Source organism: Rhinopithecus roxellana, chromosome 19, assembly GCF_007565055.1.
Source record: "Rhinopithecus roxellana isolate Shanxi Qingling chromosome 19, ASM756505v1, whole genome shotgun sequence".
Taxonomy (NCBI): domain Eukaryota; kingdom Metazoa; phylum Chordata; class Mammalia; order Primates; family Cercopithecidae; genus Rhinopithecus; species Rhinopithecus roxellana.
In genome coordinates this window covers 145176-169489 of record NC_044567.1, presented here as the reverse complement: position 1 = coordinate 169489, position 24314 = coordinate 145176, and the positions used below count along the sequence as shown (strand labels likewise).

Here is a 24314-nt window from a genome sequence, read left to right as displayed (position 1 = left end):
GAGGCTGCTACGTGTCCACAGAGTCTCAGAGAAAGCTGCTGCTGGCCAGAATGAAATGTCTGGGCAGCCTGGTTCCATGATCTGATCAATGTAAATGAATTTAAAGATACAATGAGCTGTCTATGAATGGTGCTGCCTTTATTTTTTTTGCAGACTAATCCAAGCTACAGCAGCCACATACTTACTGCAAAACCTTGGTAAATCCCTGAATTTTGTGGTACTTCTGAATAGCAAGAAGAATGACCGGGGCAATTCCCGCACCCCTATCACATGCAGCTTCACGATAGTTTTGAGAAGTTGACCGGACAAAGTCTCTCTTCCTTTTCTCAGTGCATTCATTTGACTTGGCTTTTCCCTACAGCACCCTACCACACACTGTCGGCTGTTTGAGCAGTACACGGCGCAAGGGAATTAATCTGTCTGCCTCTTCCCTTCTTTCTAACATCTCAAATTCAGAGATAGAGAAAGGTGCCCTGGATTTTCATGTCAATCCCATTTGGGTCAAAAATCTTACCTTCCTTCTTTTCACCCCATCTCTCCTTCAATTTTCCCATTTCCCTGTTCCTTAGAAACTAGAAAACCAGTAATTACAGGCACACTTTGAATTTGTCCTTGTACCCTCCTTCTGAGAAATTCCAAAGTGTTCGCAGATGTTGCATCAAATTCTCCAACTGTGCTAGCCAGGTCTTGAACATTACAAAGCTACACTGGGAAAGGCACTGTTTTCAGACCATTAAGACTATCATTTGGGGTAACAGACCCTTAAGACTATCATTGGAGTACTGAACTAGCAATTTTTTTCCAAGCGTAAAAGAAAATATAATCTCCAAAGCATTATCATTATACGTAGTATGTATCCTGTTTGAAAAAAAAAAAAAAGTTCTTATGACCCAATTTGTCTTTAAAAGCAAGATGGAGAGAAGACAAGCATGAATAAGCCCATTTTTACAAGTGGGAAAGTGAGAGCACAGGAAAACTCTCAGGCTTACTCCAAGTTATACCAAAAGTAGATGGCAAAGCAAGAGCAGAGCTCAAATGGATGGTTCCCAAAATTTTAGCCACCCAGGACTTCTTCAGTTCTACCCAACACCGCCATAGGTCTTACGTTTAAAATAGCGTTGTCTTCCCTGTCCCCCAAAGAATAATAATTAATTATTAATCCACGCATTTTTAAATAGTTAATTTTATGTTTTTAAGTTAATTTTCTAATTCATGGTATATAAATTTACCAGCTAGTGCTTGTTGATGAGAACTACCGGAACTAAACCAAGTCTCTATGATTCTGGGCAGGAGCAATGAAAAGTGACAGCTTTGTTAGTCTAAGCAGCCTTTCTCTGGGCAGACATACTCTTTCTCTTCAGCTTTTTGAAATGCTGAAAATCAGTCCTGGTCATTCATTGCTCCCGTTTGGAAGTCCTAGGTTCCCAACACTCCTAGATCAAGATCCACTGGACTTACAAATCCCATCACAGCGGTTCTGAAGCTTTTGCATCAGAATCACCCAGAAGGCTTGTTAAAACACAGATTCCTGGGCCATACTGGCAGAGTTCCTGACTCTGTGCGGCTGGGTTGGGGCCCAAGAATTGGGATTTCTTTTTTTCTTTCTTTCTTTTTTTTTTTTTTTTTTTTTTTTTTTTTGAGACAGAGTCTGTCTCTGTCACCCAGGTTGAAGTGCAGTGGTGCGATCTTGGCTCCCTGCAACCTCTGCCTCCTGGGTTCAAGCGATTCTCCTGCCTCACCCTCCTGGATAGCTGGAATTACAGGCTCCTGCCACCGTGCCCACCTAATTTTTGTATTTTTAGTAGAGACAGGGTTTTACCATCTTGGCCAGGCTGGTCTTGGACTCCTGACCTCGTGATCCACCTGCTTCGGCCTCCCAAAATGCTGGGATTACAGGGGTGAATCACCACACCCAGCCAAGAATTGGGATTTCTAACACGTTCCCAGTTGCTGAAGATGCTGGTCCGGAGGCTGCACTTTGAGAACGCTGCACTCATTGCTGCCCTCAAGTCTCTGGCTCTTTAATTCTGCCTCTTGGTCCTGTTAGTAGCAATGGATCTGGGATTGCTCCAAGCCTGCGGCTGAATGGTCCCATTAAGAGAAGTCAGGGCCTGCACCAGGCACAGCCCAACACCAGGTACAGCCCTGCTTCTGCTGCCAGAGCTGCCCAACTCCAGGGACCCTACCCTGTGCTAAGGAGTGAGGCCCCTGCCTTCACTGAGTTCTCTGTGGCCCCACGGCCTGTTTTCTCCTCTTTCTGGGATCCTGCTGGAGGCATGAGGTTACAGTGGAGAGCAGAGGACTGCAGGAAGACCGTTCTTATCTCGGAATCTTTTTTCTAAGTAAGCAAATGTTTATATGCTCAGTTGACCCAAATTAGCGATAGCTTTGGGGACAGAAATAGGAATAGCCTGCAACAAAACTCTGAGGCAAGAACACAAATTCCCTTGTGAGGAGTCATTAATCTTCCTCCGGGGGGAACGAGTTATATGTGTGGCTGATTGAATTTACAACAGTATTTTAATTCAAAATCACATGGAGTTTTTTTAAAATGTAGAATCCAAATTCCTTTTCAATCTTAAATGTCAAAGTTCTTTAAATACAGAATGTTGCCATTTGATACTCCCCAGGCTGGCAGCAGAAGTGGTTTTTATGTATTTTCCAAAAAGCCAACTGAGAGGTGGGGAGCGCCATTGCTTTTGTTGGCCTTTTTGGGAGGTGGCTAAAACCCACGGTCTCTGTGGTCACTGAGAAGGCAAACCTCAACCCCAGGTCCATGGCAGGATAGTTTTCCATGGTGTGACCTCAAGCCAGTGCCCCATATAACACCCCTTAACCTCTGAGGAGAAGAGCATGTGGACCTCTCTGGCTTTCCTCCCAAGTCCTTGCTAAATGGAGATAGTTTCTTCCACCCTGTGGCAGAAGATTCCAGAAGACCTTTGTGCTCCTGGCATCAGGGAACTGGACCGTGTGAATCATCTCACAGGGGAGTTATTAACACCAAGAAGTGATGAATTGTAGCTCTATGAAGCTGAGATACAGGAAATACAGTGTTTCTTAGAACAATTAATACGCTTTGCTAATAAGAATTGAACAGCCTCAGAGACATGAGAACCCGTTAAATTCCTCCTAAACCCCAAGCCCAGTTAAAACCAATTGTGTTTGGAATGTCAGAGATATCCCAAGATCTAGTCATGCTATTCCCTTCAGGGAGTTTCTAGATGAAAAGGGTATGCTATTCTTTTTAGCCACTTAATAAGACTACACGAAGATCGATTCCTTTTCTGGGTTATGTAAGTAATTAAACTACACCAATATGCAATACCTAACTAAATGATTACCAAGAGATAGGACAGAGGAAAGACCTATTGATAAAGATTGTATAGATCCACAATGGCCCACTGGACTTCAAGCAGACTTTGTATCATAATCTGGTTGCTTAAGGGGAAAGGGAGTTGCTTTGCAGAACTCCCTCGATATAAATTCCACCTGCGATCAAACGCAGGCAAAGGCAAGCCTTATTAAGGATGATGACCAGACCCAACTCAAAGAAAATGCATGAGCAACACAGGACAGCTGCATATAAATTTCTCAGAATCACTGAGTTGGGAGAAATGGGAGAAAAGGGTCATCTAAAAAGGGAGGTTTTGCAGAGAAGCTCATTTTAAGAGTAAAAAGCAGAAAGCAAAGACAACTGTAAAACAGTTTCCAGATCAATGGTATTCAAGAAGCGTGTTCATTTTTTTTTTCTATAGGAAGGGAAGTCTCTTAATCTTTGGTCACAGTGAGAAGGATGCCTGTCAACTATTTTTGGCACAAGGAAGCCAGATGGGGCAGTTCTGCAACATTGTTAATGTTGGGGTGAACAGGGAGATTTATAGAGAGTGTGACTTATTAACTCCCCAAGCAGCATCCTTAAAGAGGATACTATGGCCAACTACCATTATGGTAGCCACCGTGACTACAACTATGTCTGCTTGATCTCCAGCAAACCCTGCTGAAAACTGTGTCCAGATTCAGCATGGTCTTAAGGGTTGAATGAGGCATGTGTGCACACACACACCCTGATCTGGTCAGAAACCTAATTTTTGTGCTGGCCAACATTTGGAAGAATATTGCATTGCCTGCAGCTTACGGTAAACCACTGTTCGAGTAATATTGGAACTCTGGATCATGTAATTCCTCAAGTTGTCCAGACATACAATTCAGAGGGAGAAAAATCAATGCAAGTCTGTAACTGCTAATCCACCTTATCACTTATCATGAAAAGTGATTATTTGTGGCTCCTGATTGAGATTGTTCTAGATTAGGAAAATCAAGGCAAAATATAGAATTTTGCAAAATGATGTTCTATTTCTTTGCTCAAAAGAGTTTAATAAACCCCCATAAGAGGTGCTATGAAGTTGTGATGAGGAGGAGGTCATGGGAAGAGAGTGAAGGCTGGTATTCTGTCCAGGTTGTTCGCAGCTGCCGTGTGTTCTGTACGACTGACCAGTGCCTGTGTCTACTGGTTGTTAATATTTTACATACCACACCTTGAAAGAGGTTAGAGTTGTCACAGGACCTATGTTCCCAGCCCTAATTGATCCTGAGCAAGTCAATCAATTTCTGTGGACCTCAGTTTCCCCATTCTGTTCACTGTTGGAGTTAACTTCCCTGTCTCCAAGGTTCCTTCCAGCCCTCAAAGTTTGATTCTCTGCTTCTCACTCAACACCCTCAGTTGCATGTTCCTGACCTACCAGCCACACACTTTATCCAGAGTACAGTCCCTTCCTCCAAAGCACCACCCCACCCCACAGACACAGACCACAGTCATCCCCTGAGCCTTTTGCACTCTAGGACAGAGCAAAGTCAAAGAGGGTGTTAGTTACCCAAGTCTACACCTCTCCCTCAAACCAGAGCATTCTTTCTGTTTTCAGCTTTCCACCACCCCTTCTATTTCCTCCAGAACTTGGAATGTCCTGCTTCCATCACTTCTCTTCTTGTTGCACATCCTGCCTCTGCTACTCCCCCTGTTTGAGGCTTCGATTCCACTTCCTCTGTCTCCTATGGCTTCAGGGCTGCTGGTGTCCTCCAGGCCTGTCCTCTCTCATTGCTTGTGGCCTAATAAAGGCAATCACCTCCCTACTGTGCATAACTCAGCAAGCACACCGGCAAACTCTGCGATACTGACCGATGCCCTTAACCCAGTCTCCACTCATGATTTTGTGTGTCTGTTTCAGCACTGAAACGTCCAACTGAATTCCATGAGCAAAGAAAACATTTGGAGAGTGACAAGGTAATTTTTGCACATGTCTTTACCCAAGCTTAGGCTACAGGTTATGAAGCTCTGAATGCTAACCCTTGGCGGATGCGTGTAGAATTCCTACAACAAACTCAGTCAATTTGTCAGTCCCCTGCCCTCATATCATATGGAATCTGATTCCTATTAACCAGTAACTATAAAAATGGGATCAACTATGTTAGCTCTGAAACTCCTATTTTGTAGCTTTTTTAAAAAAAGTCCCCCATTTTTCTAATGTTGGAAGAAATTACAGTAAGGATGCACTAGAGTCAAAAACACTTTAGAGAGGGAAGTGGAGTCAGCTTTCAAGCTGCCTTACCTTTTATTCCCGTCATTTTTTTAACAACAATCAGATTTTTAAAAATCCAATTCGGCCGGGCGCGGTGGCTCAAGCCTGTAATCCCAGCACTTTGGGAGGCCGAGACGGGCGGATCACGAAGTCAGGAGATCGAGACCATCCTGGCGAACAGGGTGAAACCCCGTCTCTACTTAAAAAATACAAAAAAAAACTAGCCGGGCGAGGTGGCGGGCGCCTGTAGTCCCAGCTACTTGGGAGGCTGAGGCAGGAGAATGGCATAAACCCGGGAGGCGGAGCTTGCAGTGAGCTGAGATCCGGCCACTGCACTCCAGCCTGGGCGACAGAGCAAGACTCCGTCTCAAAAAAAAAAAAAAAAAAAAAAAAAAAAATCCAATTCAATGCTAAGGCATGGTTTATGCATACAGACCTTATTTGTAGCTACTTAAAGGCAAAAGGTTATTTTGCTTTTTCCCTTCTTTTTTTGTAGCATTCGAGGGTGAGATTTGGCATATATTCTGTACCTTCATAACAAATCTCTGCAACCTGAATTTGTCAATAACATATTAATGAATACTATTTAGCAAGTATCAACACTTTGAGTGAGAAGGAAAGGCAAAGAGAGTATCTGCCTGCCGGTGTTTCCTTGCCTGAGAGTGCTAGCTTTGCAACTTGTCTGTGGGTAGAGAGGAAGAGGAGGGATCTGCTACCCTTCAAAGTAGCTCACAAGTGGCTGTGATTCCTACTACCTGGAGAATAACAAAGAACAGCAGACTCTTATCAGAACTGGAGTGATTCCCAGACCCCTCTCAGGGGGCCACTGGGAGATCTACTACAGTGAGATTAAAATCTCAGAACTAGACATCAGAAACCTGGGGTCCAGTGTTGGCCCTCCCACAGCCTGCAACAGCCCTACCGACAGTCCCATCAAGAAGATAATGAGACTGGGCAAATAACCTATCTCTTCATGCCTGTCCAACTCCTGGTGGGCCTGAATCTGTAGGCTTTACATTTTCACATGTCCTAAAAGGGAAGTCAGGTGAATAATGGGAAAGAGGCATACGTTGTCCTGTTATTTTAGATTTAGGCAATGTTTTAGCTCTGATCTTGGTTAATTTTGTGACTGTTTTCGGAGGAAACGGAGGCTGGGTGCTGTGGCTCACAGCTGTCCCAGCACTTTGGGAGGCTGAGGTGGGCAGATTGCTTGAGTCCAGGAGTTCAAGACCAGCCTAGGAAACATGGTGAAACCCTGTCTCTACCAAAAATTAAAAATTAAAAAAAAAAAAAATTAGCTGGGTTTGGGGATGCACGCCTATAGTCCCAGCTACTTGTGGGACTAAGGCAGGAGGATCACTTGTGTCCAGGAGGTCAAGGCTGCAGTGAACTATGATTGTGCCACTGCATTCCAGCCTGGATGACAGAGACCCTGGCTCGAAGAAAAAAAAAAAAAAAAGGCAGTGGAACAAGATTGGTTATAATACAAGCAGCCTAGTATCTTGTTATAGTAACATTTTATTAACCTGTACCAACCTGCCTGCCCCTGAAAGAGCTTTAGGTTTGTAGCCCTGACATGGACCCAAGCTCTTTACCTTCTTATTTTTCCCATCTAAAAATTACTGGAGGGGTCTTTGTAAATGTTCCTTCATCAAAATGTGGGACACCAAGAATATTTTCATGTTTCATTTATTATTTTAAAAGGTTATTTTCTCCTGTGAGATAAATTGAGTTTTTTTAAAAGGTAAAACTAGGTGATTCTCTTTGTTTGGGTTCTACAGGCTAAAAATTCCCTGAAGCGCAAAGCCAGAAACAGGTGCAACAGTGCCAACTTGGTTAATATGCACATACTCCAAGGTAAGTCTGCAAGAAATCAGACACCAAGAGATGCTGTAGAATGGCGGGCCATTTTCCCACAGTTACTTGTCTCTGTACAGTTGCTGAGCCCTCTTAAAAATCTCCATTGTCATTACAAAGTGGTAGTTTCAAGCAGTCATCTAAGCCTTCTAGGCCACGTAGATAACCAAGTTGGGAAGCCATAAAATGGTTAAGCGGGTTAGAGACTCCGGCTCTGATCTCAGCTGTGCCATGTCCTCCCTAACTCTAAGGCCTCGGCGAATCACGTAACTTCTAGGAGTGCAAGGAACACGTCCAACATGTGCTGACAATTATTACTAATCTGGATCATCACTCGCTTTGGCAGGGGATCACGGTTCCCTCGCTGCCTTTGTATCCTCCAGGTAATTGATTGCGCTTTGCTGACGCCTTTACCTTCTGGTGTGCAGAGAATACAATCTGAGGAAATTAGTACTGATCAAAGCAGGCCTAGTGCTGCTTTAGGGTGCCGCCTCTGTGCTGGGGTGCGTGAGACAAGGCAAACAAACAACTAATTGGTCCCCATATTCTGACATCTGGATACAGGAGGAGAGGCTTCTACTCCTGCCTCGTAAGTTGCCTTAACTGAGACAGAATCCCCGAGACCATTGGTGCCCACCCTAAAAGAGGTCCAACCCTATTTGACAGTTACCTATGAGATATTTGTTCCTTGAACACACACTGTATTGGGTGTCTGCTAGGAGTTGGCTGCTCTGCCAGGCCAGTGGGTTCAACGATGAAAAAGCCACAGGTTTGTGCCCTCAGATGGTCTCACGGTCTAACAGAGGACATGAAAATCACATTTACAATCCATCATGGAAAGAAAGGAAATGCCTGGTGTGGTGGGTGTATGGAAGAGGATCAGAGAAAAGAGCCATCGGAATCAGAATGGACAGGGAGGAGTGAGGAAATGGGCTGGGATGTGAGGACTGAGCCAGGTAGAAAAAGATGGAAGGGTGTCGCAGTCTGAGGGAACAGCCTGCACAAGGCCTGAATGCTATTTCTCTAGAATGTGGATTTCCTTCCAAGACTGAACACTAGCTTTAAAGCACACGAAAGGCTCTGAAATATCCTGGAAATTGTGAACCTTGGTTCTTTGATTGGCATCATTTGTTATTTTTTCTGGCTTTCCAAGACTGACCTTTATTCAACCTTAAAGTAGGTGGGATATTTTAAGACGGAGAACTGTTCGCAGGGTAGGGAAGAGAAAGGGGCCAACGCTGAAGTCAAGGGAAGGCTGTGTGGGATGGGAGGCTTTGATCTGCATGAGGCAGCCAAAGGATGCCAGGTGTCTCGAAAACAGGGAAAAAAAGACCCTCAAAGGGAGGTGACAGAATTCTTACCTCCTTTGCAGTGGTGCCTACAAGCCTAGAGGCAGCAGCTGTGTCAGCACAAAAATCACAGTTGCACAAAAATCCAAGCGATGTCATTTTAAATGACATACAGACTTTTTAGGCCAGGTGCAGTGGCTCACGCCTATAATCCCAGCACTTTGGGAGGCCAGGGCGGGTGGATCGTGAGGTCAGGAGATCGAGACCATCCTGGCTAACACGGTGAAACCCCGTCTCTACTAAAAATACAAACAATTAGCTGGGCGCGATGGCAGGCGCCTGTAGTCCTGGTTACTCAGGAGGCTGAGGCAGGAGAATGGCGTGAACACAGGAGGCAAAGCTGGCAGTGAGCCGAGATGGTGCCACTGCACTGCAGCGGGCAACAGAGCGAGACTCTGACTCAAAAAAAAAAAAAAAAAAAAAAAATCCCCACACTAAGTGGGGATTTTCTTGAAACCTTCAATTTTTTTGCACACTTTTTTAGCATTTTTCACATTTATGACAATGAGTACACAGTACTGCTATAATCAAAAAAACATATGAAATGTTATTTCTTCCATCAATATGGTCTTGAATTAAAATATCAGGGTGTGAACTGCACTAACCCCCAGTTCAATTGCATATCTCTGGTGCCTCCCATGGGGTCCTCTTTTGTCAACAGAAATTGGGAATTAGCTTCTTGAAACATAAAAGATCTGCTAGATACAAAATGACTCCTGCTGCCCAGGAGTTTATTGTCCAGTTTCAGAAGCAGCAAGAGGAAGGGTTTGTGCTTGTAACTGCTAGAGGCAGTCAAAGCAAAAGGGATCTGTAAGAACAGGAAGAGTTAGGAAAGCCTTATGCTGGGACCCAAAAGTACGATGTTGGTAGTGGGGGGTGGGGAAGAAGTTCAAGGTGGGGAAAGGAAATAAGCCAAGGTGCAAAGGTGAATGCAGCAAGACATAGAAGACAGAAGGATAAGGATCAGGCTCTCTGGAATGGTAGATTTGGGCTGGAGAGCCACAGGTCATGACAGGAGGTAGATTAAATTTGTAGCAGTCTTGAAAAACTGGATCGAGAGATGTGGATGGTAGGAAGCATCTTGTACGGAGGCACCAGAAGAAAGGAGGGCTTTCTGAACATCAGTCTTGAGTTGGTACAAAGGATGAGTCAGAAAGATGGCTGAGGCAGAGAGCCAGCAAGCTGCCCTTGCAAAGAACTGGAAGGGGTCCTTTGGAGAGGATGTGGGCTTTGGTATGACCATTCTTTGGTTTGGAGTATCCACATTCCCTCCATTGAATGTGAAATGCTTTGAACAGGCAGCTTCCACAGCCAAGCCTGTGGCAACGGATGAGACATCCCTAGACCTCTTCTGTATGGAGAGTTCTAGATCAATGCCAGACACAGGGTCTTGGGTTAGCAGGTGGTTAATAATAAAATAATGGGGCTAAGGGACTTGTCTGTAAATATCTCACTTTCTAGATTTATGAAGTTGAGAGTGAAGTTGCAAAGTCTTATAGAATCTTAACTTACAGTTCTCCATGAGAACAAAGCTGGATTCTCCTCTGAGTTCTTCCACAGAAATAAGTCAGGGCCCAACCTAAAAAGGAAGTTTGGTGTCAGCTGTATCGAAGTGGATTTAAGGCTCTGTACGTGACCTTTCACACCCTCCAAATGATGAGAAACTGCCTGTGGATGAATTCAACTTTTAAAAATCCCTCAGTTTAATTAGATATCTGTTTCAATGGAATTTTTTGTCTTTCGCAACTGACCTGGACGTTTGACTCAGTCGGTCACAGCCTTGACTAGTCCAAAATCCTTTAAAAGTCATACTAGTACTACTAATAATAACAACAGATAACATTTACTGCAGGCCTAGCCTATGCCGGTCACTATGCAGACGAAATGTGTATCCAAGTGCCATAGCTTAGGGTCAGGCAAGCAATACAGACCCTGCAGACTGCTTGCTTACAAAATCTCTGAATTGCACATTTTTTTCAGAAATCCTCGCAAAGCAAGCGTCTCTGACTTTTCCATGTGCCTCTCGATTTGCCTTTATTTGGAAGTGTCTAGGCTTTGGTGATAATCCCTGTAAAGTGATGATGATTGCATCAAAAAATTATTAGGATGGTGGAGCACAATGTGACACAATCTTTTGTAACCACAAGCCAAAAAACAAAAGAGATGGAGAGAGGAGAGAGAGAGAGACATCAAATTCTAGAACTGATCCTTTTCATTTCAACCCTTTAGCTTCCACTGCAGAGAGGTCCATTCCAACTGCTCAGATGAAGCTGAAAAGAGCCCGACTCGCCGATGATCTCAATGAAAAAATTGCTCTACGACCAGGGCCACTGGAGCTGGTGGAAAAAAACATTCTTCCTGTGGATTCTGCTGTGAAAGAGGCCATAAAAGGTAGTTAGAACACATGGCATGTCTCTCCTTGGTGCTCTTGAGATCTGAGGGCAGCCTGGAGCTCTGTCATGCTAGGACCTTTGGGAATGAGGGCCTCTCACCTGACAAAAGCCATACCATGGGTTGTTAGTCCAGTTCATTCTCCATAACCAGGGATCCTGGGCATTGGTTGCAACTCCCATTCGTGTACTCCCCAAGGCCAAGTCAACACAGGATAATTTTGCTCTAGTCAGGCAAGTTGAGAACCTGACCAGGTATAATCCTCAAAACATCTCCCCTATAAGACGTCCTTTACTTAGGAGTAAATCACGGTCCTCTTTAGCCTTCCTTGTTTAAAGAGAGGTAGACTATATCAGCAGAAAGAGCACTGGCCCCAGACTAGAAAACCTGGACCTCAGGCCCAGTTGCCCCAGTCACTTCACCTCGAGATGGAGGTGACAGTACCCACCCTACCCAGCTCACAGGCTCCTGGGAGTGAAGTTCATGGTAAACAATGCATGGAAAAACTCTGACAGCTCTCAATGGCTCCACAAAGTCAAAGGACAGATACTCAAAAAGGAGACACAAATATTGATTCTGTTATAAACTGTATAAAATCATTTTGTAGACTTTTTGAACAAGTGATACTAGGGGAACCCAAACGTCCTGCCAGTACTGAATTCACTCATAGAGGCTTTGGGGTGGAAACCGGGAAAACTATGGTAACAGGGAGAAAGGGGAGCTTAATTCTCCTACAGACACACTTAACTTTCTCCAGCTATGCCCGCAATCCGCTCTGAAAACTATTGGTAGATGTTAATAAGCAGTGTACATTTAAATGTTTTGACACATTGTCAAAAAGTATGTATAAGCGCATTTTATCCAAAACTAAGTTTATTATAAAACTTGTCGTCCAGTTTAGTCACATTCTAAAATCTTGCTCTCACCCAGCGATTCAGAGGCCACATGAATTTTGCCTTTGGAACTGGTAAATATGAAAATATCAACTCCAGGAGAGGCAATATACTCGTCTGTCAGTACCCACTTACATATCCCACTGTGATTTTCTCTCTCCTCTACTCTCTTCCTCCCCACTAAATATCTGGGGCCTTTGAACTTGGCCTTGAGTATTCAGGAGTGCACTGCCACCATCTTTACTCTGATAAGCTCTCAGGCAGGTAAAAATCTCCATTGGGCATCTCTTATTGTTTCTTGAAGCATTCTGTTCTGTGCCTGTACATGTATTTATTTATTTTTCTTTTATTGGGTGCATGTACATTTAAGACTTATTTTTACACGACAGGCAAAAGGTTTCCTTCTAATTTGCATTCTTTGGTTTCTAGCAGATTATATTTTTCCTTGTGATTATGTATCATTGGCAATACTTGGCTTTTTATCTTCTTTCGTGCTGAGCGTGTTCTCGCTTTACTGCTCTGTGTATGCTATTTATATAGGGAAAAAAATGCTAATCCTCCATCTGTCACAGGTATTTCACATCTTTTTACCAGTTTGTCCTTCACTTTTGATTTTTTTATATAGTTAATTTTACCTATAGCAGTTCCTAATTAATGTATAGTCAAATCCCCTCATCTTTTTCATTATGTTTTCTGAATTCGTGTTTATTGAAAGTATTTCCTAAGTCAAAAATATAGAGTTTATGCATCTAGATTGCCTTGTAATATCTATATACTTTTATTTTTACATTTAAATCCTTAGTGTGTCTGAAATTATTTAAGTGGTTGGTTTACGAGAGAGGTCGAATTTTTTTTGTTTATCACAATTTTATGATCTGTTTTACATTTTGTGTTAATATCTGTCTTCACAAGTTTCTTTACATTTGTCTGATTTTCCTAATGCTTCATGGCTACTCTTGCAAGTGTATTTTAAGTGAAAATTAGAATCAATTTTTTGTGTCATCTTCAATTCTATTGTAATTTTGTTTAGGATTGCACTGAGTTTATGTGTTAATTTATAGTGAATTCATATGTTTAAAATACATAATTTTATAAATTCTTCCATAGTATCTATCTCCCACTTATTCAAGTCTTTTTTTATTTCCCTTTGCAAAGCTTGTTGTTTTTAAGTAAAGTCATGTTGATTATTGCTCATATATGGGAAACCTATTAATTTCACACATTTATTTTATAACTGGGCAGTGTCAAAGATCTTAATAGTTCCAATAGTTTCTCAGTTTATCTTAAGTTGTCCAGGTCTAAGGGAATGGAATTTGTTTTCTGCTTCATTTTTATTTTCTGCCTCGGTTCACTGGCTGGTACTTTTTCACAACAAAATGATTAGCATATTATAGAATTAATATAATTTCTAAAAGTCTATGTAGTACATTAGTAAAATAAATTACATACAATGTTTATTTTATTTATGAATATATTATTTATACATTATATACATTTTAGACAAATTATATATTATAAAGTATAATATACTATATTATACAAACCAAATAATATATATCTTATATAAAATATCTATATCATATAGATATTTATCTTATATATGAAACTATATGTATGAATTACATAAAGCACATGTTTATATTATACAATCAATAATGTGGTAATATATAATTTAATAGTTATTGTTATATTACATAACAGAATACTATTATTATTGGTACCTTGCCAGTGTCTCAAAAGTAATATTATATTATATTTATTATATTATATTAGTGTTGCCTTATGTTTTATTTTATGTTGTAATGTGTTATATTGATGATTACATACATTTTTGTTTTGTTTCTCTCTTAAATGGGGATTTTTCTAGTCACTCACATCTGTATATGATGTAACCTTTGGTATAGGATAGATATTCTAAGGAAGTATTTCTCTATTCCTGTTGCAATAAGAGTATTTTGCAAGACAGATATTGAGTTTTTTTAAATGCTTTCAAAGCATTTCAAAATATGATGACATGGCTTTTCTTCTTTGACCAAGTAACGTAGTATTGCTACCTTTCCTAATCTTCCTTGAATTTCTAGGGGAAAACAATCTCTCATAAATTTGGTTTTAGAAACTGCTAGTATTTTATTTGGGATTTTGCATCTATTTTGTTATTAGTTGGGATAATGCTGGCTGGGGAACAAACCACAAAACTTCAACAGTTTAACAAGAAAGATGTATTTCTTGCTTGGAAAGAGTTCAGAGAGGCATTTCCTCCATGAAAAGCCTCCTTCAGTCTTGTTTCGCCACCATTCCCTACAGCGAGGGTGGCACTTTTTCTTAAGGGAGCAGATAATAAATACTTGAGACTGTCCCTGTCACTACTCAACTCTGATGCTGTAGCAGGAAGGTTGCCATGGGCAGTAAGTAAACAAATAGGCATGACTATGTTCCAATAAAACTTTATTTACAAAAACAGGCAGCAGGCACAAAGGACTTAGTTTGCCAATCTCTGCCCTGGAGCTTTGTCATTCTCTGAATGTATCCAGCAAAGGGGGAAGAAAAGATGAGAAGGTTCATCCACTTATTAAAAAAATCTCAACCTGGAAATGAGCACATCACCTTCACTCACATTCCATTGCGAGAACAGTACATATGGCTGAGAAAGGTATTCTCTGGCTGAACAGCCATTTCCGGCAGTGCCTTTATATTATGGAAGAGGGATCCTGGCTTTTGATAAGTAGCTAGTCCTGTCTGCCACAATCTTCATAAATGATGCCGGTCTATGTTGTTGTTTTATATTTTTCAAATTTAAATTCAAACCTACACATACTTCACAAAATAGTTTATAATTACCTTTTCATATTTTTTCATGTTCTGGAAGCATTTAAATATGATCACAATGATTGGTTGTTTTAAAACATTGCTTACTAAAATCGTAGGAAACCAAGGAAATTAAGAAACCAGTACCTTTTTCAAGAGTAGTTCTTTGAGTTTTTTTCAATTTTGTCCATAATTATTTGTGCACTCAAATTTTCTCTTTAATTTGTACAACTTACCTATTACTAAATGTCTCACTCCCCTCCTGAATTTTAAAGTTATTGGCCTCAGGAAGTAGACAGTATTGGCTCCCAATTGTTCTAAGTTTCTCTGAAGAATCATGAGCGCCCAGTGGAGGAAGGTAGTTGCGGGAAATGAGGATGTATAAAAAGAGAAGAGGGCTAAAATGAGGCTCCCATGCAGTAGTATTTAAGATGGAAGCAGGGAATCTGTGACTAATAAACAGAAGGAATGGCTAGAGAAAGAGGCAGAGGATACAGGGTGACTTAATCCAAGAAAAATCCAAAAGCGGACAGCAGTAATGGGCAATTGAACACCTGTTACTCATCTATGCATCAGCCTCTTTAGCAATGACCCTTTGAATGTGCCTAAGAGTTTTTATGGGCAAGGTGAACAGGAATATCATAAAGACTTGCTTAGAGACAGCTAGAGAGAGCGTACTTAGAGACAGCTATAGAGACAGCTATAGTCCTTCCAATGGCAAAGGTGACCCAGCTCTCTCTTCTGTGTGTCACGTCTTGTGATCGTATCTTCTCCCTTGGTTGTGGTTGCACTGTGTATCATTCTTCCAGCCTCTGTGTATTTTCCCTCCCCTGTCCACGTGCCTTTCCAGATGTGTTTACATTTTCCGGCTCTCTCTGCAGCTGTGTTTCTGAGTTTCTGCCAAGCTCTGAGAGGATCATTCCATCATTGCCTCCCTCCCTCCAAACTTCATTAAGGACCAACAAGTCTCTAACCCTCCAAAAGAAACTCTAGAATCTGGAACCTCTCCCAACACAGGGAAGGACATTATTGACAGAGGACTGTCCCTACCCTGGGATTTTCCCTCTTACTCCCAGACATCATCTCTCTTGCAGTCAGCAGGATGAAAGCACCATGTCTCTTCCCCTCCCCTCTTGAGTACCAGTTTCTGATCAATCTCCCAGCCTGCAAGTTGACTTTCTGAATTCATAGGGTCTTATAGTTTCCAGGTGGAGGGAAAAAAAAACAGGCTCATCACCCTAAAATGACATTCTGTGGGGGAATAGGGGACTTGGGGCCGTATCTGAGAGCATGCACCTCATGGCCTATTTCTACCTTGTAGAAAACCGCTGATCAGGCCAGAACACTGAATAGAAAAAGCACTATGTTACATGGAAGCAATGATTCATGAGAACAGATATTATATCCTGGAGTTTAGCATGACCTTGCTCAGTTTATGAGTGGTCATTATTACTGAAATATCCCTCTGTGTTGAGAGCCCTACAGGCTTACTTCTAGCTTGTTAATTCTCTCGCTGGTCATTAGAGCATTTTTTTTCACTTTCTTCACTTAACGTGAACATCCCTTAGCTCCCGCGAAAGTCATATGTTGTCCAGACGTCTGACTCCTAGCTTGAGTAAAACAGAACCCAGGCTGACCTTCCCAGCCTTCCCACAGTAGAAGGGCCCAGGTTTTCAGCTCCAAATGACAAGCATTTCCTCCTAAAGTGTTCTCACCTTTTCATGGGACTGGGCCAGTCTTTTCACCTGAGTCAGGTTTTTTTGTTGTTTTTTTTTTGAGACAGAGTTTCTCTCTTGTTGCCCAGGCTGAAGTGCAGTGGCATGATCTCAGCTCACCGCAACCTCTGCCTCCCGGGCTCAAGTGATTCTTCTGCCTCAGGCTCCCAAGTAGCTGGGATTACAGGCATCCACCACCACGCCCAGCTAATTTTATAATTTTAGTAGAGGCAGGGTTTCTCCACGTGGGTCAGGCTTGTCTCGAACTCCCCACCTCAGATGATCCGCCCACCTAAGCCTCCCAGTGCTGGGATTACAGCTGTGAACCACCATGCCCAGCCAGGCTTTTTTAAAAAAGAACCCGTGATTTAGAATATATAGACCCATTGTCAAAGCTAAATTTGTTCTTTTTACCACAATGACCCTTATATGTAGAAAGCAATAATTCTGATCCTCCAGGGCTGGTCCAGAAGCTACCCATTTCTATCACTTACATTTATAAAAGATCCAACAATAGTCACTGCTCACCAATGTGACCCATGCTTAGACTTCATAACAAAACCTTCCTATTCACTAAGAATCTAGTCATTCTTCAGGGAAGCCAGAAGTCTTCACCTTCTCTGATCATTCATTTTGAAGGCAGCTAGATGATAACCGTGGCCCTGAGTGAGATGGTAGGGCTGTTTGCTTTGGCATAGAAAAGGAAACTTTGCTTTGGCATAACTTTCTCATGAACAAAATCTATCACTCCATCATGAGAAATAATCTCCAAAGAGCTAACGACCCTTGGGGTAAAGAAACACATTAAGGCATACATGACAAATACTTTGCTGAGGATGGTTCTGGGAAAGAGGAGGGCAAGAGAATCGGGGAGCTGGGAGCACTGGGGCGTGTGGGAGTGGCGGGAGGAAAGGATGAGCGCGGAGAGGGAAAAGCAGTGCCTGGAGTCTGCCTCTGCCGCCCGGTGAAGTAAGGGCTTTGCCTCCATGGAAGTCATCTCAGGCATCACTGAGAGGTGGGCAGGGCATGCCCAAGGGGGAGCCGAAGTTGAGGAGATGCCTCTAGAAATCTGAGGGCAGCTTGAGGCTCTGGGAGGGGCTGAGGAGGATCCTATAAAAGAGAAAAGGGAGACAGGATAAAGCACTTTTTTTCTGAGATGGAGTTTCGCTGTTGTCGCCCAGGCTGGAGTGCAATGGCGCGATCTCCTCTCACTGCAACCTCCGCCTCCTGGGTTCAAACAATTCTCCTGTCTCAGCCTCCCAAGTAGCTGGGATTACAGGCGCGAGGCACCACACCCAGCTAATTTTTGTATTTTTAGTAGAGATGGGGTTTCACCATATTGGCCATGCTGGTCTTGAACTCCTGACCTCGTGATCTGCCCGCCTTGCCTGATGCTATTTTTTGTCCCTAGAGGATTCATCTCAAGAAAAATGCAGGACAAGTATTTACACAGGTTAACTGCTTTTCCTGACCTGTGTGGCCCTAGGATCAGGTGTATCAAAAGACATGAAGATCATCCTGGGCAGCATAGTGAGACTTCATCTTTACAAAAACTTTAAAAATTAGCCAGGCGTGATGGTGCATGCCTGTAGTCCTAGTTACTTGGGAGGCTGAGGCAGGAGGATCACTTGAACCCAGGAATTTGAGGCTGCAGTAAGCTATGATCAAACCACTGCACTCCAGCCTGAGTGACAGAGTGAGACCCTATCTCTCAAAAAAAGAAAAAAAAAGGCCAGGCGTGGTGGCTCATGCCTGCAATCCCAGCACTTTGGGAAGCCGAGGGCCGGGGGTGGGGGTGATCACCTGGGGTCAGGAGTTCGAGACCAACCTGACCAACATGGAGAAACCCCGTCTCTACTTAAAATACAAAATTAGCTGGGCGTGGTGACAGGCATCTGTAATCCTAGCTACTCGGGAGGCTGAGGCAAGAGAGTCACTTGAACCTGGGAGGTGGAGGGTGCAGTGAGCCAAGATCACGCCATTGCACTCCAGTTTGGGCGACAAGAGTGAAACTCCATCTCAAAAAAAAAAAAAAAAGTACGTAAGGCTAATTTCTAAAGTGCCAGGGATCTGAGTAAAAAAAATTATTCATTCAAACATCTACCTATTATGCCATTTCCATAATAAAGGCATCTGCTCCCCTTCAAGAGCGGTGAGTTCTGACTTTGGTTAGATAGTCCAATAGATCTGTAGACTATGACATGCTAAATCTATACAAATATCTTTAGGCAACAGCTAACACTGAAACAATAGCTACGTTTCTGTGTACGACTTTCTCCCTGGGGAAGCAAATTTTGCTTCAGTCTCTTCCAGGATGTTAGGAGGTAGTCTGTCCACGAGTTAAAATAGCTCCCATTGCAGTGGAGTGAACCAGCTCACAGGTTGATAAGGAAGGAGGTACATTTTCACGTTTCACTTCATGATTTCCTGCCCTTGGTGTGGGTCCTCACAGAAAGGTAACTAGGACTCCAATTATCTTGCTTTAATCTTGGCATTTTAAATGTTTATGCAAAGAAAGTACAACTGACTCATTCATCTGATCACTTCCAAGAGGGAGAGAGAAGGCTCCGAGTCACCGGCCCAAGATCCCCAAGGGGCCAGTGCCCAGAGCCAGCCCTGCGAGCATAGCCAGAGGATGATGTCAGGGCTTCCCAAAGCAGGTCCTTGTCATCACACCCCTGATGCGTCTGCAGGGACAATAGCCAGCACACTGCTCTCCATCAGCTCCCAGCCAGTCTCATGCTGGGGGAGATTGGAGCGGAGGCCCAGGGTCACACCACGGAGCCAGTAGACTTGGTCGTTCCAGAGGCAGTCAGATAAGGTGACCTTTGTCCCTCTCTGCATGGGCTTGGCCTGAACAGGAAGGAGAGGGAGTGGCATGCCAACCTTTCCACCCACACTCCTCCTACTCTGAGGAAGGTCCGCCTTTGCTTTCCCAGCGTGAACCTCTCAGGACCAACCAGTTTTTCTGGTTCTGGAGTTGTGCTGACCTTTGCCAAGCTGACCAGAGGATAAACTGCCTCCCGGGTGGTCTGTTTATTTCTTGACGATGTTATACTTGAGACAAACAGATACTCCTACCAAAAACAATAGCAACAATAACCGCAAGAAATTATTCATCACTTACACGTCAGGAACTGGGCCCAGTGCTTTCCATATGTTGTTACCTAATCCTCGAAACCCTGAGAGCTAGCTATGATGATGATTTCCATTTTATAGATGGGGAAACTGAGGCTCAGAGAGGTCGAATAACTTGCCAACAGTCACGCTATCCCTGAAATGGTAGAACCAAAAAGCAAATTCAAATGCGTCTGACTCCAGAACCCAGGGCCTTGTGGACCACACTGAACACCATAGGTGGCGTTCATGCCCAAAGGAAGCCACTGCCATGTACTTACAGGAACCTCTCCGCTGCTAAGGTTTTTCCCATAGACAGCGACTGAGTCAAGTCTATAGCTGTGTGTGGGCTCCCTGCCCTTGCCCTCATCTTCTGCCCTGGCAGTGGCAAATCTAAACCAGCCACTAGTAACCCTGAAGGAGTGGTGATGGACAGGGGCCCCCATGGTGGGGTCTTGTGGCCTGGACAGCGACCAGTGGTCCTCAGTGTGGCTGTCAGAGTGTTCTAACCTGGCACATCGTGCTTTTTAGATACCGGAGAGGAGTCATATTTGGGGCCGTGGCACTCCTCCTGGTTGTTTACGCAGGTGTAAAGCTGTCCTTGGGATGTAGTTCCATGCACTCATGGTTTCCTCATTTCATTGACTTAAGCATGGGAATGTCTCTCCTGTGCTACCCCTGCCCTACGTACCCCCAATTGTCTCCTACAAGCAATGTCTCTCCAGGGGTTGGCTCCTAAAATAGCCCTCTCCCCCAGCTGAAAGCACTTCTTTGTCATCCTCCCCAACCCAACTCTGCTAATGGCCACTCTATCATTTCTCATCCACACGCCCCGTCCTTTCATTGTCAGACGCGCCCCTCTCCCTTTCTGCTGTCCTGTCCACCGCTGACAGTCACTTCAGGCTCCATTCAATCCCACCTCCTCCAGGAGGCTTCTTGGACAACTTCGCATCGCTCTCTCCTCCCTGTAACCACCACTAGCACTCACCAGGCAGTCTGGCCCGTGACAGATTCTCTGATTGTGTCCCATCGAGATACAAGGATCTCCTTTCTCATGGTTTTCTGTCTCTTCTCTTAGCCATATCTCATCTGATCACACCTCAGCTTGTCTCTACTCCTCTTAAAATGGGAAGGCTGGAGTTAAACGCAATAGCTTAGGAATGCTCTGTCCAGCCCTGGGGAAGGGGGGATTGATTACCTGTACCTTTATCCCAGATACTCAACTTCTAGACTTTTGCACATCATTTTGGTGCTTTGACCTGAGGTCACCAAATGCCAGGTGTCAGAGTGGAAAGGGCTGATTCACTGGTGGTAACTTCAGGGCTCCAACAGTCTTTCCACCCCTTTACTAAGGCAAGTCCAAATAAAATTCATTGGGACTCTCCCTTCCCAGAATCTCCTGCCTTCTTCGTTCCGGAAAAGCAAGATGTCACAGTCAGTCCCTCAGATCTCAAAAATTCAGCTATTTTGTGGAATTCCAGAGACACCCTTAGTCTCCGGAATCCTCTTCCAGGATGTTAGGAGGTAGTCTGTCCATGAGTTAAAATAGCTCCCGTTGCAGTGGAGTGAACCAGCTCACAGGTTGATAAGGTTCAACTTATCATGTATACAGAGTAGGCCAGGCGCAGTGGCTCAACCTGTAATCCCAGCACTTTGGGAGGCTGCGGCAGGTGGATCACAAGGTCAGGAGATCAAAACCATCCTGGCTAACACGGTGAAATGCTGTCTTTACTTAAAATACAAAAAATTCACTGGATATGGTGGCACGCGCCTGTAGTCCCAGCTACTTGAGAGGTTGAGACAGGAGAATTGCTTGAACCCGGGAGGAGGAGGTTGCAGTGAGTCGAGATTGTGCCACTGCACTCCAACCTGGGCAACAGAGCGAGACTGCATCTCAAAAAAAAAAAAAAAGTAGAGATGTTGGTCATTTTCTATGCTACCCCTGCCCTACCTACTGCCCCCAATCAACCGGGCAGGCTGATGATGTTCCGTAAACCACACAATGGCTTCACCTGCTGACTTCCAGGAAGGATGACTAATTCTGCCACCCCCTCTGCCAGGTGAGTCTGAGACTCCAAAAATGGCACTGCTGTCCTAGTTCAGTCCCAAAATAACTGGGTGGAGCAGACCTTACAATGTGTTCGTTTATTAAAAAGAAACGAGAAGTCTGGGTGCAGTGGCTCACACCTGTAATCCCAGCACTTTAGGAGGCCGAGGTGGGTGGGTCACTTGAGGTCAGGAGTTCAAGACCAGCCCGGCCAACATGGTGAAACCCCGTCTCCACTAAAAATACACAAATGAGCTGGGTGTGGTGGCACATGCCTGTAGTCCCAGCTACTTAGGAGGCTGAGGCCAGAGAATCACTTAAACCTGGAAGGTGGAGGTTTCAGTGAGTTGAGATCACGCCATTGCACTCCAGCCTGGGTGACAGAGCAAGACTCTGTCTCAAAAAAAAAAAAAAAAAAAAGAAAGAAAAAGAAATGAGAAAACGTGCTCCCTTCCTGAACTATTAGGAAGTCTAACAAAGTTGGCTGTTTTTGCTATTGCTGCCACTGCTAGGTGAACTACTCATCCAGCTGCTATTGTTATTATTTGCTCTCTCTCCACTCAAAACAATGAAAGCTGGGTTTGGGGAGGATAAGAGGAGAAACCCCTCTCTCCCTTCTCTTAACATTTCTACCCACATGTTAGAATATGTAGAAAATGTTGCAATTTGGTTAATTTCCTCTAATTTGTACACACCTGGGATATGATACCCTGTGTGGAGACAGGAGGGGTCTTTGTCACGAGAAGTATCAGATCAGAGAAGATCCACATGGATTTAGACTGAAGGAAGTGGGCAGAGGAGGTAAGATGACGAAGCTCTCAGACAGAGGGTCCCGCTGGGCAGAGAAGACTGGCTGCCCTGAGAGTCTAACGAAGTCACATGCAGGGTCTCTGACAATGTGAATGGCACTGGTCCAGGGCACGTGCCATGTGAATCCTAAGAAAATACAGTGACTTCTGGAATGTGGAACGTTTAACCCCCTATCCCCACCCACCCACCTACCCACTGCCTGCCTACCTGGCCCTCAGTAATACACATCATCCCCTGCTTTTTTTTTTTTTTTTTTTTTTTTGAGACAGGGTCTTGCTCTGTCACCCAGGCTGGAGTGCAGTGGCGTGATCTCAGCTCACTGCAAACTCTGCCTCCAGGGTTCAAGCAATTCTCCTGCCTCAGCCTCCCGAGTAGCTAGGATTACAGGTGCCTGTCACCACGCCTGGCTAATTTTTCTATTTTTAGTACAGACAGGGTTTCACTGCGTTGGCCAGGCTGGTCTCAAATTCCTGACCTCAGGATCCACCTGCCTTGGCCTCCCAAAGTGCTGGGATTACAGGCGTGAGCCACTGTGCCCAGCCACATTCAGCATTTTTCTAAGGTATGAATTTCTATGATGAACATGTATGACTTTTATATTCATGGAAAAGCAATAATGACTTTTATAAATAACCCATGGAGCAGAAATGCTCAGCCTCAAACCCCTCCCAGTTAGTGGGCCGCCCCGGGCCTGTGACTGGAGTTTTCCCCTGCCCTGTCCTTGCATGGCCTCCTTCCTGATGTGACACTTGAATGCCTGTGAGAGGGCCTGTGACAGATGCCAGCAGTGGTGGCGATGACAAGCCCAAAGCCACATTTGTTCCATTACTTCTAGCTCCTCGTTGCCTTTCCAATCCCTGCAGTAAGAGCTCCTTTCTCTTATCTGCACAAGACAAGAGTCAAAAGTTCTTGTCGGTGTGATTGCAGAATATCGGGCTGGAAAACTTCCTGATAATACCTAAATTCCTTTAGCAGAGCAGTCCCTGGAATCGGGTCAGGAGAGCTATGCGGCTTCAGCACATTGTGTACTGTGCAGCTGGATAATAAACCAGATGAAATGTGGCAAATAAAAATGTAAGGGACATATAAGGATGTCATTCTAGTCCCATCTGGTGCGATAACCCCTCTCCCACACCAATTTTTCTGTTCCCTTAGCAAAACCATGCAGGCTGCCTGAGGAAGAGTCTCTGCTTGCGTGAGCCATTGAGGAGTTCCAAAATAGACACAAAGATATGAGGAATACAAAGAAATTCCAAATAATGAAAAATAAGGATCAAGCTGAAGTTTCTGAGACACATTTATGGCTTTTGTAAACAGTCATGCACTCGTTGAATGGCTCTTCGGGACACAGTGGTGACATTAGCTAATTCTGACATTTAGGAATTTAAACTCAGTAGCTGTCCTAGCTTATCCTTATGAACAAAGTTTGCTAAACATTGTGTGCCGTGTGCCCCGCTTTATGTTTGAAGATGATGCAAATGGCAGGCTGTCATCTCGATTCCATTTCTCATCGTAAAACCCACGGGACACGGGCGCATGCTCCTACCACGTTTTCCTCTGGCCTCATTCTGCACCCAGCATTCCCTTTTCTTTCCTTTGCCTTCCCCAGTTTCAAAAACATATGGGTTCCCATAGAAAACGGGAAGAAATGCAGATACCTGAAAATAAAGTTTAACAAATGATGACAGACCTCTGATAGAGCAAGTCTTTCCTACACGCCAAACAAACCACTTTTTTATAAACACAATAATTTAAAG

At 43.9% G+C, this 24314-nt stretch overlaps 1 protein-coding gene across 1 annotated transcript in view; it reads left to right on the top strand.

Annotated features, from left to right (window-relative positions):
- LOC104667948 (myocardin) overlaps positions 1-24314 on the top strand; it is a 95507-nt gene that overhangs the window by 43500 nt on the left and 27693 nt on the right. Inside the window, 3 exon segments of the mRNA XM_030923667.1 lie at positions 5223-5278; positions 7355-7430; positions 11009-11170. Coding sequence (XP_030779527.1) covers positions 5223-5278; positions 7355-7430; positions 11009-11170 — 294 coding nt within the window.